We start from the raw sequence: 14,160 nt of genomic DNA, 5'->3' as shown, positions 1-14,160 counted from the left end.
CAATCTTAACCACTAGGCCAAGACATCATTGGTTAAACGCATAGTTCTTGTTAATTCACATAGAAGATCATATTTGTGGATTGTTCTCTCCATTGTATCTTATTGGTTATTTCGTGTTAACGCACTGATCCTCGAGGCGCAAAATTAAACTAATAAAAAAGCGTAATTTTCATGCCTTAAAGTGATATATTCATTTCTCTTGTTAATAGTAAATCTAACAAAAATTTGAAGTCATGAAAATGTACTCGTTGAAAATGACACCCACTAGCACTTGCTTCTAGTAGCTACTCATTTTCTTTTATGATGATCATCATCAGTCATTACTATCTCTTTCCGTTGTTTAGCGTATTCACCTTCCAATCTTCTTTGCTGCCCCATAACCCCTTTTCCCCTACCCTCTTTACTTTCAAGCAAGAATACACTAAATTTTCTTTTCCATTCTTCACCATTGCATGACAATATAATAAATACACAAACCAAATCTCACCCTTTTTGAATTCATTTCTTTTACGCTAATTAATCACCCTACTTCTAACATTCATCACGTAGTATAAGAATTACTCATCACTCATCTCATCATCTTTAACCTAAAACAAATAGAACTTCAATAATGAAACTCAAAAGCATTACTTTTTTTGGGCTCTTTGCCTTTGTTATTGCACTTCTTTCCATTACATTCGCCATTTTTATAAACTCTTCCTCTTCAAACTTAGATGTTGTAAAACAAGTCACTTTCCATGACTTCCTAGGGGTTCTTAAGGATATCCGCGGCGGCCGCTTTTGGAGTAAACATCACCACCACCACCACCACCACCACCATGGCAATGGAAGCACACATGAGATGTGTGCTGATCAGTCAATGTGGAGATCTACTTTGCCATCTTTATACCGCGTTTCTCAAACTTTAACTGTTGATTTGCATGGTTGCGGAAACTTTACTAGTGTACAAAAAGCGGTTGATGCTGTACCAGATTTAAGCTCTTCTTCCACCCTCATTATTATAAACTCAGGTCTCTACAGGTTAGTATAAAGCTTACCGAGGTTTTCTTATAAGAGATCGCCTACTTTAAAATTAAAATTAGATAATGATAGACGCAATATTAAAAAGAGAATAAACCAAATAGTGACTAGGTTAATTTTTTTTGGATGACTAGTTTAATCCATTTAATAAATTAGTCTACTTTTATATTAAGATTAGACCGTCTTTATTTGTACTAACTTTGTCAAAAAAAAAAAAATCTACTTTTTTAGGAATATATTTAATACTAATTCACAAATAATGATTCCCCCTTCACTAACCCATGTTGCTCAAAAATAAATTTATACTAGCTCGAGTTTTCACTAATTGCAAATTCTTGACTTTTATACTAATTATAGCCACTTTGTTTTCTTATTAATCCATTTTTTTTTTTAATGGTTGTTTCTTTTTAATTGAGACATCGTACAATTTTTTTTATTTGGGTTATTTGGCCCACCAAAAAGTAATAACATACTCCCTCCGTCCCAAAATATAGTTCTCATTTTTATTTTGAGAGTCAAAATCTTTGACCAAATATTTTCATTAATGTATACAAGAAAACATATTCATGTGGGGTCTTGTTGAATTCGTCTCAACGTCTACATTCATACTATCAATTTATTATATTTTTTACTAATACGAAATAGAAGATATAATAGGTCAAAGATACGTCTCGGAGACCGTTCAAAAAGAAATAGGAACTATATTTTGGGACGGAAGGAGTATTTGTTTTTCTCTTTTTCTACCAAAAAGTACTACTTCTTCCCTTTTTCTAATTCTTGTACATTAAATAGGTCAAAAAATACTCTCCAAAAAGCTTGAAACTGACATTGCCTAAACTCTTGTTAATAAGACAATATAACAACAACAAAAATTCCGGAGGGAGTACTAATCTTAATCGGGTTTTTTAATATATAAAACAAATTTCACCATGTAGAATGTTTGTTTTCTTGATGTAACATGCCAAAATATCAATCTTCTATAATTTTCACTACTTTGAAGTAATCGAAGATATTTATGTTTAAAATTGTCCACTGACAAGCATAACAGTCAAAGAGTTGAGACTAAGGCTATGTTCAGTTCACCTTATTTTTGCTTATTTCAGATCTAATCAAATCAGATCAGATCAGATCAGATCAGAAAAAATAAGTTCAGATCAGATAAGACCAGATCAGATTAGTTCAGGTCAGATCATGCTTATATTTAAAAACTCATTATTACAATTAAATATCTTTCATTACATATTAGTAAAAATTATACTAATTGAATATTAATAAAATACTCATTGAGACGAATCAAACAAGACCCCACATGACTATATTTTTTTTCTTATATATTCAGAAAAATCTAAAAGATTCTCTCTAATTGTGAATAGTGTCAAGATTCCAAGTGAGAAAGATAAAAAGAATACAAAGGGAGTATTATTATTTACTAGCACTAGTGGAAAAATGAAGAAGGGCTGCGCTGAAAAAGGCCTGTAGGGCTGCGCTTTTTGACAGCAGCCCTTTCAATAGCAGCCCTTCACTTTTTAAGTAGGGCTGCGCTTTTTAGGTAAAAGCGCAGCCCTTCAAGCTTGGAAGCGCTGCGCTTTTACCAAAAAAGCGCAGCCCTTCTACAAGTGAAGGGCTGCGCTTTTAGTAAAAAAACGCAGCCCTTCTGACCAAAAAAAAAATAAAAAAAAATAAAATTTTTTGCATTTTTTATATGGAGAAATATTACTAAAAACAACATAAAATTGACATTAAACATCAAATACAAACACAATTCGTTATCTGCCATCACCATTTGCGCAAAATTTGACATAAACATCAAAATAAAACAGAAAAATACAACAAAAAAAAGAAAAGTAATAACATTACAGAAGTTGCTGCCAACAAAATATTACTCACTACTGGTCTAGCCGCAACGAAATATTCAACAAAATCCCAAATGAAAAATATCCCAAAAAACTACAAAAGAATTACCAAAGAATTACAAAATCAGAAGATGGGGTTGTCAAGAAACGAAAAAAATAACAAAAAATAAACGAAAATAAACAAAAATGAAAAAAATGAAAAAAAACCCTAAAATTATAGATCTGAAGTTGCTAATTAAGTGCGAACAAAAATGAACGAAAAAATGAAAAAAAAACCCTAAAAAATGTACGAAAATGATCAAAAAATGAGAAAAATAAGCAAAAATAAAAAAACTCTTATCGGATGTGGTTGTTGACGAACGGAGGTGGTTGTTGACGAACGGAGACGAACGGTGGTGAGGAAACGAACGGTGGTTGAAGACGAACGGAGAAAACGAACGGAACGACTCACGTTGTTGTTGTTGATTGATGATCCGACGAACGACGGTTGTGAGATTGACGAACGGCGAGAGATGATTGATGATCCGACGAAGTATGAGTCTGAACGGGGAGGAGAGAGAAAGATGAGAGGAGAGAAAATTTGTGAGAGACTGAGAGAAAACGTGAACGGGGAAGAGAGAGAAAGATGGGAGGGAACGGCTCACATTGGAGTAAAGTAGTAAACCCTACTAATAATCACTTTGTCTTTTAAGCCCAAGCGGTTTGTTTCAAAATTAAAAAAAAAAGCCCAAGAAGGGCTGCGCCTGTCCCAAAAAACGCAGCCCTTCATTTAGTAGGGTTGCGCTTTCTACAAGCGCAGCCCTTCTGAGTGTAAAAAGGGCTGCGTTTTTCTTAAAAGCGCAGCGCTACTAAGTGAAGGGCTGCGCTTTTTTTAAAAAGCGCAGCCCTTCACTTGTAGGGCTGCGCTTTTAGGAAAAGCGCAGCCCTTCCTGCGCAGCCCTTCATTTTTTTTCCCCTAGTGTAGTACATTTGTTCAAAAGGATTATTATTGTTGTTGTTGTACTCCCTCTGTTTTTTTTTATCATTCTCACTTTCCTATGCGCGTCTCCCAATACACCTCTTTGAGCTTAAATATCTTTCATTATATATTAGTAAAAATTATAACGATTGAATATTAATAATGTACTAATTGAGACGAATCAAACAAGACCCCACATGACTATGTTTTTTCTTATAAATTATGAAACAATTAGAAGATTCTCTCTAAGTATGAATAGTGCCAAGATTCTAAGTGAGAAAGATAAAAAAAAAAACAGAGGGAGTACTTATTAATTATTAATATTGGTAATTATTATTAATCTTGTTGTTACCATTATAAATGTCATTGTTATCATTATATTAAGTTATTTTGTTGTTATTTAATAATAGAAAATTAAAAGCCACGCGTTAAGAACATAAGATTGACGCAAAAATAAGAAATATATAATATGATAGCTCAAATCCATGACAACGAAACTACTAAGTTCGGATTACATTTCAAAATAAGCTAAGTGTGAGATACAAATTATAAATTTAGATTCGGTACACCTCTTCCAACCGAATTCCAAATCTCTCTAGTTATTTGAAGTTGCACGCTATTTATTTCTTTTATGCGCAAGTCATAGTTGTTTGTATATCTTATTTTATTTTATATGAAAAAAAAAGTTGAGTCTGCGGACTTCTCAAGTGTGAAACATTTTTTTTAAGGGAAAGTGTGAAACATTGTATAAGTGCTCTTATAAATTAATGACTTGAGTTATATAATTATTTTTAGTAATAATAATTATTATTATGATTATAATTATTATTGTTGTTCTTATAATAATGGTAATAATAATAATTATTATTAATAAAAATTGTGCAAAAGTTGTAATAGAAATAAAATGATAATAATAGTAATACTATAAAGAAGATCTTATAATGTATTGCATAATTATGAATTACAAAGTAATAATATATTTTATAAAAGATAAGATCTTGTAAATCAGATCATATCAGATCAGTAAAAATAAGTTCAGATCAGATCAGTAAAAATAAGTTCAGATCAGATCAGAAAAAATAAGTTCAGGTCAGATCAGATCAAATAAGTTCAGATCAGAAAATTTCAGTGAACTAAACATAGCCTAATAGAAATGAATTAATCAACTAAGAATACACATAATTTGAAAAGTGGGGTAATCCCTTTGTATTTTTTTTTATATTTCTTTATTAAAATCTTGACAATATTTACAATTAAATAGAATTTCCTGTATTTTATAGTTTGAGGCTCGGAGTAATTTTTTTTTTTTTTTATGCAAATAAGCTCAGAGTTTAATGAGTTCCATTCACTAATGGCAGGGAGAAAGTGATGATCAACGAAAACAAAACCAACTTGATAATCGAAGGCCAAGGGTATGAAAACACAATATTATCCTGGAATGACACTTCTAATTCTACTGGAGGCACAATTTACAGTGCCTCAGTCACCATTTTTGCGCCTGGGTTTATAGCTTACAACATTAGCTTTCAGGTAATTAATAATATTGCTATATTCTTCAATTTTTGATTGTTATTTTTAGATAAAATAGGAGACTTCCTAGTTCCTACAAAAGCCTAATTAATTTTCTCCCACTTGGATCATGAATTCAATATGTTTGGAGCAATAATTTAATTTGCTAAGACATCGAGGGGGGGGGGGGAACAAAGTTATAGGGCCTGTTTGATAAAATTAGCAGTTCAATAATTGTTAGTTGTTGCAGTAGTTGTAGCTGTTGGAATAGCTTGTAGTTGTTTACTAGTAGCTGTTAGAAATTAGCGTTTAAAGTAAATGTTTGATTAGGAGTGTTTGACAAAGTAGATGCTAAGATTGTAAAATACAATAAATAACATTCATTATATAGTGTTTATTCGCTAACGCTACCTATAAATCTCAAACGTTACTTGTATTAACGTTGTACAACCGCTACTCATAATCTACTCTAACCGTTAGCTGCTAATACTGTAAGAATAGTGACTTGAATGGTGCCTTGAAGGTGTTTGGTAGAATGCGTGAAGAAGGAATGACATAAGGCTGACTTTGAATGGACATATCTCTCAATCTATAAATGATTTTGAGGTGATTCAAAGTGGAGGTGATAGCTTGTTCCGAGAGCTTTCCAACGATAGGTCATATGCCCAATTCCGATGAGAAACGAGAAAGTTATGTCAGTTTTACGAAGAACTGACGAAACTGTTTTCGCCTCGCCCGGTCGGGCGGATCTCGCCCGGTCGGGCGGATCTCGCCCGTTCGGGCGGATCTCGCCCGGTCGGGCGCGCAAGCTGTTCTGGAAGAGCTGGGGACTGCCCGGTCAGGCGGATTTCGCCCGGGCGAGTCGGCGGATAACGCGGAAACGCGTTTTTGAGCGCTAAGTATAAATAGGTTATTTGTACCTAGGTTTTAAACGCTGAATTAGCCTAAATTCTCTCTGTAATCTGGTTTTCCTCACATAATAAAATATTCTCTCCCTCTCTGCCGTGGATGTAGCCAAATTGGTGAACCACGTAAATATGTTGTCTGTTTTTATTGTTTTTTGCATTCATTATTTGTTTCTCTCTCACATCCCTTATAACAAACTGGTATCAAGAGCTTTGGTGTTCGATCTGTGTGAGAAAGATGTCTGGGGTGAATGTCAAAATCGATAAATTTTCTGGGAGGAATAGTTTTAGTCTGTGGCAGATCAAGATGCGGGCTTTACTGAAGCAACAGGGATTGTGGGCACCGTTGGCAAAGAAAGCAACGGATTCAGTCACCGCTGAGATGGCCGTTCTGGAGGAGAAGGCTCATTCAACGATTATGTTGTGTCTGGAAGATGACATAATCACTGAAGTCGCGGAGGAGGAAACCGCATCTGGTCTGTGGTTGAAATTAGAGAGTTTGTATATGACAAAATCTCTAACCAACAAGTTGATGATGAAGCAACGTCTGTTCAGCCTGCGTATGCAGGAAGGTAAGTCTCTAAGGGATCATCTAGATAAACTGAATACTATCTTGCTAGATCTGAGAAATATTGATGTTAGTAGTGATGAGGATGCCTGCTTTAATATTGTTGGTATCTTTGCCTATATCATATGAGAATTTTGTGATTCCTTTATTGTTGTAAAGATAGTTTGTCGTTAGAAGAAGTAAGATATCTCTGCACACTAGAGAGATTCGTCATAAGCGTCTGGTACAGGTACAGTCGATCAGGCTGCTGGATTAGTAGCCAGTAGTAATGGACAGGAGAATTCGGGGAAAAAATCCAGGAAACCGTCTTCTAGAGGTCCTAAATCTAGTGATGTCTGTAATTACTGTAAGGAAACGGGGCATTGGAAAAGGGAGTGTCCTAAAAGGAAAAATAAATCTGGGTCTATGAATCTGGTCTGGTTTGCTGCTGTTGCAGCAGAAAATTTCAGTTCTGATGATGATATTGCTTTAGTTGCTAATGAACAAACACATTGCAGTGATGTGTGGGTTTTAGATTCTGGAGCGTCTTGTCATATGTGTTCGCGCAGGGAATGGTTTATGAACTATAAACAGGTTGATGGAAGTGTTACTATGGCCAACAGTGAGGTCTGTAAGACAGTTGGTATAGGGTCCATCAGAATTAGGACATGTGATGGAAAAGTCTGTACTTTGAATGATGTTAGGCATGTTCCACAGGTCACAAAGAATCTGATTTCACTTAGTCTGTTAGACAAGAAAGGGTTCAGTTTCAAAGGTGAGGGTGGAGGGTTGTATGTCTACAGGGGTTCGAAGATGATTCTAAAAGGGTTAAACGGGAGACATTGTATGTGTTACAAGGGTCTACGTTATTTGAGTCTGGGGTTGCTACATTGGCTGTTTGTGATAGTGTTGAGAAACAGGTGGAGCACAGAGGCACTCTAGGTTGAGTGGTGGTTCACGTCAGGGAGAAATCTGTCAACACTTACGATCTGAATCTGAAATTCCGTGTTCTTCGTCATCAAAGGGTCAGTCAAACTTGGCTCCTAGTCAGCATGAAATCTTTGGGAACTCTCCCAAAGGGACGGTTGTGAAGACATGGTGGGTTTTGCACTGTATGTCGGAGAGGTGAATATTTTTGGGCCGTCCAAGGAAGGTGTTACTTGTGCTAGGAAAGAGTATAAGGAACACATCTGTTCGAATCTGATTCCACAGGGTAAGTTCCAAGGTTGCTTGGACTTACAAGCTGATCGTGATTGTTAGTTGCCCTCTTGGGGGCAATTCTGGGGTCCTTAGGGACTAATCTGGTCTGGTTGTCTTTTGGGACAAATCTGGTGTTGGGAGATTCTGGGCGTTGTGATCAATGCATCTGGTTTTCTGGTTTAGTGTGAGAGGATTCAAGTCAAGGTGGAGATTTGTAAGAATAGTGACTTGAATGGTGCCTTGAAGGTGTTTGGTAGAATGCGTGAAGAAGGAATGACATAAGGCTGACTTTGAATGGACATATCTCTCAATCTATAAATGATTTTGAGGTGATTCAAAGTGGAGGTGATAGCTTGTTCCGAGAGCTTTCCAACGATAGGTCATATGCCCAATTCCGATGAGAAACGAGAAAGTTATGTCAGTTTTACGAAGAACTGATGAAACTGTTTTCGCCTCGCCCGGTCGGGCGGATCTCGCCCGGTCGGGCGCGCAAGCTGTTCTGGAAGAGTTGGGGACCGCCCGGTCAGGCGGATTTCGCCCGGGCGGGTCGGCGGATAACGCGGAAACGCGTTTTTGAGCGCTAAGTATAAATAGGTTATTTGTACCTAGGTTTTAAACGCTGAATTAGCCTAAATTCTCTCTGTAATCTGGTTTTCCTCACATAATAAAATATTCTCTCCCTCTCTGCCGTGGATGTAGCCAAATTGGTGAACCACGTAAATCTGTTGTCTGTTTTTATTGTTTTTTGCATTCATTATTTGTTTCTCTCTCACATCCGTTATAACAAATACAACCACTAACTCACCAGACACTCCTCATTTACTTAAGTAGTGTTTTGACCTTGTTTAACCGCTACCCGTCACCTAAAACACTATTGTCAAACAGGACCATAAAAATAAGAATTTTTTTTGTTAAAAACCATTTAATAAAACATGAAATTTGTAAAAAAACCATCTTATATAATAGTAGTATTTTTTGTTTTCGAAAACAAACCTTAAACAAAAAGCATGATTTGATTGTGTGTGTTTGATGAAAGAATACAGCTCCTCAACCATCACCAGGAGACGAAGGAGGGCAAGCAGTGGCACTAAAAATATCAAGTGATCGAGCTGCCTTTTATAGTTGTGCATTTTATGGGGCTCAAGACACGCTTAATGATGATCGCGGGAGACATTACTTTAAGGATTGCTTCATTCAAGGCTCTATTGATTTCATTTTTGGAGAAGCTAGATCCTTTTATGAGGTAATATATCTATACAAATACTCCCTCCGTCCCATAATATAAGTCCTGATTCTGTTTTTACGCGGGAATTAAGGTTAAATGGAATCTTGTTTTATTTGAATATAAAAATAATTTTTATTGAGAAACACATGCATTATTTTTTTCTTTTTAACAAAAAATAAAAACTGTCATTTAATGTCGCATGGTTTAATGGGTAGAGGAGTTCAATAGGGTAAAAGATTCCATTTGTCATTAATAATGGTGCATTGGAAGCTGAAATTATGATGACATTTTGGGAATTAAACTATTTTCATGAGGGTATTTTGGGAATAATTATTGATTGAAAATAGAAATAAGACTTATATTTTGGGACACCTTATAAGGAAACAAGACTTATATTATGGGACGGAGGGAGTATATTAAAAGAAAAAAATTTAAGAAATTGCATAGTATAGGGTTTGATCCCAAGTCCTCAAGTACATATACTAAAGTTTTAATCACTAGGCTAAGTTGTATATAGTGTTCTTATCATAAAGTATTATATTAATAAATGAAATTATTTCTTTCCCGGGGCATAGCCCGGGCTTAGTAACTAGTTTAACTCTGAAAAGTCGTGGTTTCAGAGACACCTAAAACTAGGTGGTATCTCTCACATTTTTTGCATATTTTACATTTTGCACGATAGAACAAAGTATGTGACAAATGTGTAGAAAAAAAGCTTAGAGTATATATCTCTATTTTTGGTGAAAAGAAAAAGAAAGAAGAGTTATTATGGGGTGTTTTTTTTTTTTTTGAAGGATAGGAAGAGCAGAAAAAAAATACCAAACAGAAATTAATCTATTTAAATTTACATCCAACATTACACTCGATAAAATTGGAAAGGATTAGTCTCTAATTAGATTTTTTTTTTTTCTTTAGGCGAAAAACTAATAAAATTAAATTCTTATATTTTTGAAATTCTCATGTAGTTGCTCACTCAGCCACCTCTAGTTAATTATTGAGGATTTACAATTTTTTTATATTACGTCAGAGTGGCTTGTTAAATTGTAAATTTTACTACTATTGAGTTCTAGGCTTCTAGCTTCCATATTTTTTGATAACCCACAATAACACGAAATACTCTTTTTTTTTTATGTTTTTGTTCTCACGAAAGGTACAAATTTGCAAGATTTAAAGATTATTACATTCTCTATTTTTATACCTTAACTAAAAATGGTATATGCATGTGTATTGTTGTGGTTGTAGAATTGCACCATAAAGTCAATAGCTCAAGGGAATCCTCAAGGGGTGGATGGATCAATAACGGCACATGGTAGGCAATCAAAGGATGAAAATACAGGATTCTCCTTTTTAAATTGCAACATTAGTGGAAGTGGTAGAATTTGGCTTGGCAGAGCTTGGGGAGTGTATTCAACAGTGATCTTTGCCAAAACATATATGTCTGAGGTTGTATCTCCTGATGGTTGGAATGATTGGAAAGATCCTTCTAGAGACTCGTAAGTGCTCTTAATTTCCTCGTTGTGTGATAATGTATACACGTCACGTGACATCTTTGTAATTCTACTAGAATTGTCCAATGTGTACATAAGTCATGTCAATTAACAAAAGTAAAATTAGCTTGCAACAAAATATGAACCGGTGACCTCTTGCTATTATACATGATACAATTATCATCTCAACTAACTTTTAATCATGCTTTAAGTATCCTCATTATTATATTTGTACTTTTTAAATATTGAATTTTCTTTAATATATTTTAATAGGAATGGAAAAAATGTATATCAAGTCGAAAATACAATATCAATCCCGGGCAACACCCGGATCCAAATACCAGTTAATATTATTACTTGCATGGCTTATGAAAGGCTTGGGATCAGAGAAATAATAACTAACCCCATAATTATTGACAATGTTTTTTTTGAATGATAGAGCATACAAAAATTAGAAGGAAAATTCGCTAAAAAAATATATTGAACTATTATTATTGATATGTGCAAAATATACAAACTTGGAGTATTTAGCGCTATGGATAATATGAACTTTATTATTAATTGTGCAAAGTAATATGAGGATTATCGTGGCTTGTGAGTGAAATATTCAAATAAAATATTGCACGAAAACTTGTAAAAGTAATGCATTTAATAAACATTAATTATAAATTTTACAGATTTTTTACCATATACTTCTGGTAATATTTTTACTCATGATATATGTAGCTTGCACTTTGTTAAATTTATCATATACTCCTCAATTTCTTAGAAATATATCAAAATGCCTTAATGACTAAGGTCGTTAACTCAGTTTGTCATTAATTGCTCATTTTTTACTAACCCTAACTAATTGTATTTGTCTTTTTACGTACGTTGACACCAAATTTCTCAATAATTGGCTTATAAATATAGATTAAATAATACGCGCCAACTCTTGTAGAGTTTGATATTTGTGTGAAATTTACTAACATACCCCCATTAACACAATAATAATTAAATTAATTTAAAAAATAATGCAAATATTATTAATCAATAGATTTCGCTACGTACGCACATGCTTTATTAATGTTTGCTAAATAGAATAATTGATGTCAATTTTTTATTTAGAAGAACTTGGTAAACGACCTTCATATTTATTATTGAGGTTATTAAATGTAATAATACAATTTTGCTTTTTTATTTATTTTAACATGCATCACATGTATACAAGACTACTATGCATGCATGTATGTGTTTCAAATCATGTAAGAACTAAAATATGGTGTTTTATTTTGATATTTAAAAATGGTAAAAGTGTTTATTTTTTATTTTTTTTTTGAGGGGTGGTAAAAGTGTTTATTTGTGGACGGTTTGACATTATGTTTAGCTTTTGCATGCCCTCCATCTTCCACTTAAAAATGTTTCTTCTAACATGAATTATGGTATTTTAACAGGACTATTTTCTTTGGAGAGTATGAATGCACAGGTCCAGGAGCAAATTACGAAAATAGGGTCTCGTATAGTAAGCATCTAAAGGAATATGAAGTCGCCCCATACATAAATATTTCCTACATTGATGGAAACGAGTGGCTTCTTCCTGATCCAAGTCTTTCATTGTATTCTATAAACACAAATCAACAAGATGTATACCTATCGAGTTCTATTTAATAATTGCTATTTAATTTTGCATTAATGCACAAAATTTCCCATACTATTTTTTAATTCTAAACTAGTATTTTGACCTTGGGGATGTCCGAGTCAATTACAATTATCAAATATATTATTATTCATAAATTTGATAATTGATTTTATTAGCTTTTCGTAATATTCTGTTCAAAATTGGAAAATGAACGTTATGGAATTGTTTAAAAAACTTCTAAGGAATTGGAGATAAAAATAACAATTTCAATGAAATTGAGGATAAAAGTAACAATTTCAATGGGATTGGGGTAAGAGAATCGTATTACTTAATAAAAGTGTGGAGATCAAGAGGCTTGTCTATGTCTTTATAATTACATATAATTATAAGACTTTATTATGTTTTACTGTAACACTCCCAAAATCTATACACGTCTACAATTACGTCGCATCGACTTTAGTAGTGTTACCGCCGCGCGATGAAACGCAAGGCATAATAAGTAAGAACGCACGTTAACTCAAATCATTGTCTCGAAAACTGAAATGCAACGGAAATAAAAATGTAACTACAACTCAGGAATCATCAACGACCCCTTTTATTCAAACCACAAACCAATTAAGTAAATCATAATAAACTTAAAATGCTTTAATGTTCAAAGACGAATGACTATCCCCCGTATGCTCGGTATCATGCAGCAGCACCAATACACCTAGTCTTCTCCCCATTGTAGCATCAATGGTTCATCACAAGTCAACAAACACATAATAATACACAGTCAGCTATGCTGAGTACATAATAAACCATTACATGCATATAAACATAAACAAAGCAATAATGAACAATCCTAAACATGATACTACAATAACGTTACATCCTTTACTCTTTATTTAATTGGCAGCGAACGGGCACCGTCATCTTATAGAATCATACGGGCTACTTAATCCTTAATAGACAACATGGTCTATTAGATGAAATGCAAATACGGTTTCGTTCCGTCTCACACCCATCACCTTAGTATGCATACTCCCAAGATCGTACAGAACCTTCCGCCTACTTGAGTTATCAAAATTTATAAGGACACTACTGTCGTTCACAGTAGGCCTGTGTAGGAGTGTAGAACAAGTCCCACACTCCCCCCATTGTTCATTACTTGTAAGGAGTCCAACTACAAACTTATTGCCATAGTTCATTCTTAATACTGTCCATTCATATCACAATAACATAGAATCGTTTAACATGTTCTCTTAGTTACAGTTTTCAAATCTTTTCTCTTGTAACACTCTTGTTACACCATGGATCAGATAATACGAATACAATACTCATGTTCATAATACGATAAAATTACGCATTCCAATGGCACATATCGATTTCCAATCATAAACATGTTACCAAACAATCTCAACAATTAAACGTTCCCTATCATGATTCTAGGTTCCGATAGGATAAATCACAACCTAATCATGATACTAGTACTTGCAACTAAACTGGTACGCGTACGTACCTTATAACGGAGAATTTTTGCTGTATTAACCAAACGGGCCGCTTATGAAATTGGGATCTAAACGATTAAATAAGTACTTCAGTGCTACGTCCTTGATAATATTATCAACTAATTCGTAACTAACTATAACGACTTAGTAATTCGAAGTATAAACGATAGGTAATCTCATTGTTTAATAACTTCTTTTTCTTTTCTATTCTATGGAGTTTAGCGTCTTTTAAAAGTCAATGTTAGTGAGCCAAACTTATTTTAGTTTGTTTAATAACCTAATACATTTACCAAGTCCATTCAAGTCATATGTCCAATCAAGTCTTATGTCCAATACTCCACAATTAGG

At 34.1% G+C, this 14,160-nt stretch overlaps 1 protein-coding gene across 2 annotated transcripts; it reads left to right on the top strand.

Moving 5' to 3' along the window:
- Nucleotides 1-359: 359 nt before the first annotated feature.
- On the top strand, nucleotides 360-12,485 carry LOC104898580 (probable pectinesterase 15). Of its 2 annotated transcripts, XM_010685673.3 has the most exons (5): nucleotides 363-1,020; nucleotides 5,190-5,361; nucleotides 9,029-9,235; nucleotides 10,460-10,710; nucleotides 12,138-12,485. In XM_010685673.3, exons 1-5 carry the CDS (start codon nucleotides 611-613, stop codon nucleotides 12,349-12,351), a joined length of 1,254 nt encoding a protein of 417 aa, XP_010683975.2. In that variant the 5' UTR covers nucleotides 363-610; the 3' UTR covers nucleotides 12,352-12,485. The 2 variants fall into 2 exon arrangements, with proteins under 2 accessions (XP_048504660.1, XP_010683975.2); XM_048648703.2 differs by lacking the exon at nucleotides 9,029-9,235 and having other exon boundaries at nucleotides 360-1,020.
- Nucleotides 12,486-14,160: the final 1,675 nt, after the last annotated feature.

The sequence above is a fragment of the Beta vulgaris genome, chromosome 7 (assembly GCF_026745355.1).
Source record: "Beta vulgaris subsp. vulgaris cultivar EL10 chromosome 7, EL10.2, whole genome shotgun sequence".
Taxonomy (NCBI): Eukaryota; Viridiplantae; Streptophyta; class Magnoliopsida; order Caryophyllales; family Amaranthaceae; genus Beta; species Beta vulgaris.
This window is presented reverse-complemented; position numbering and strand designations above follow the sequence as displayed.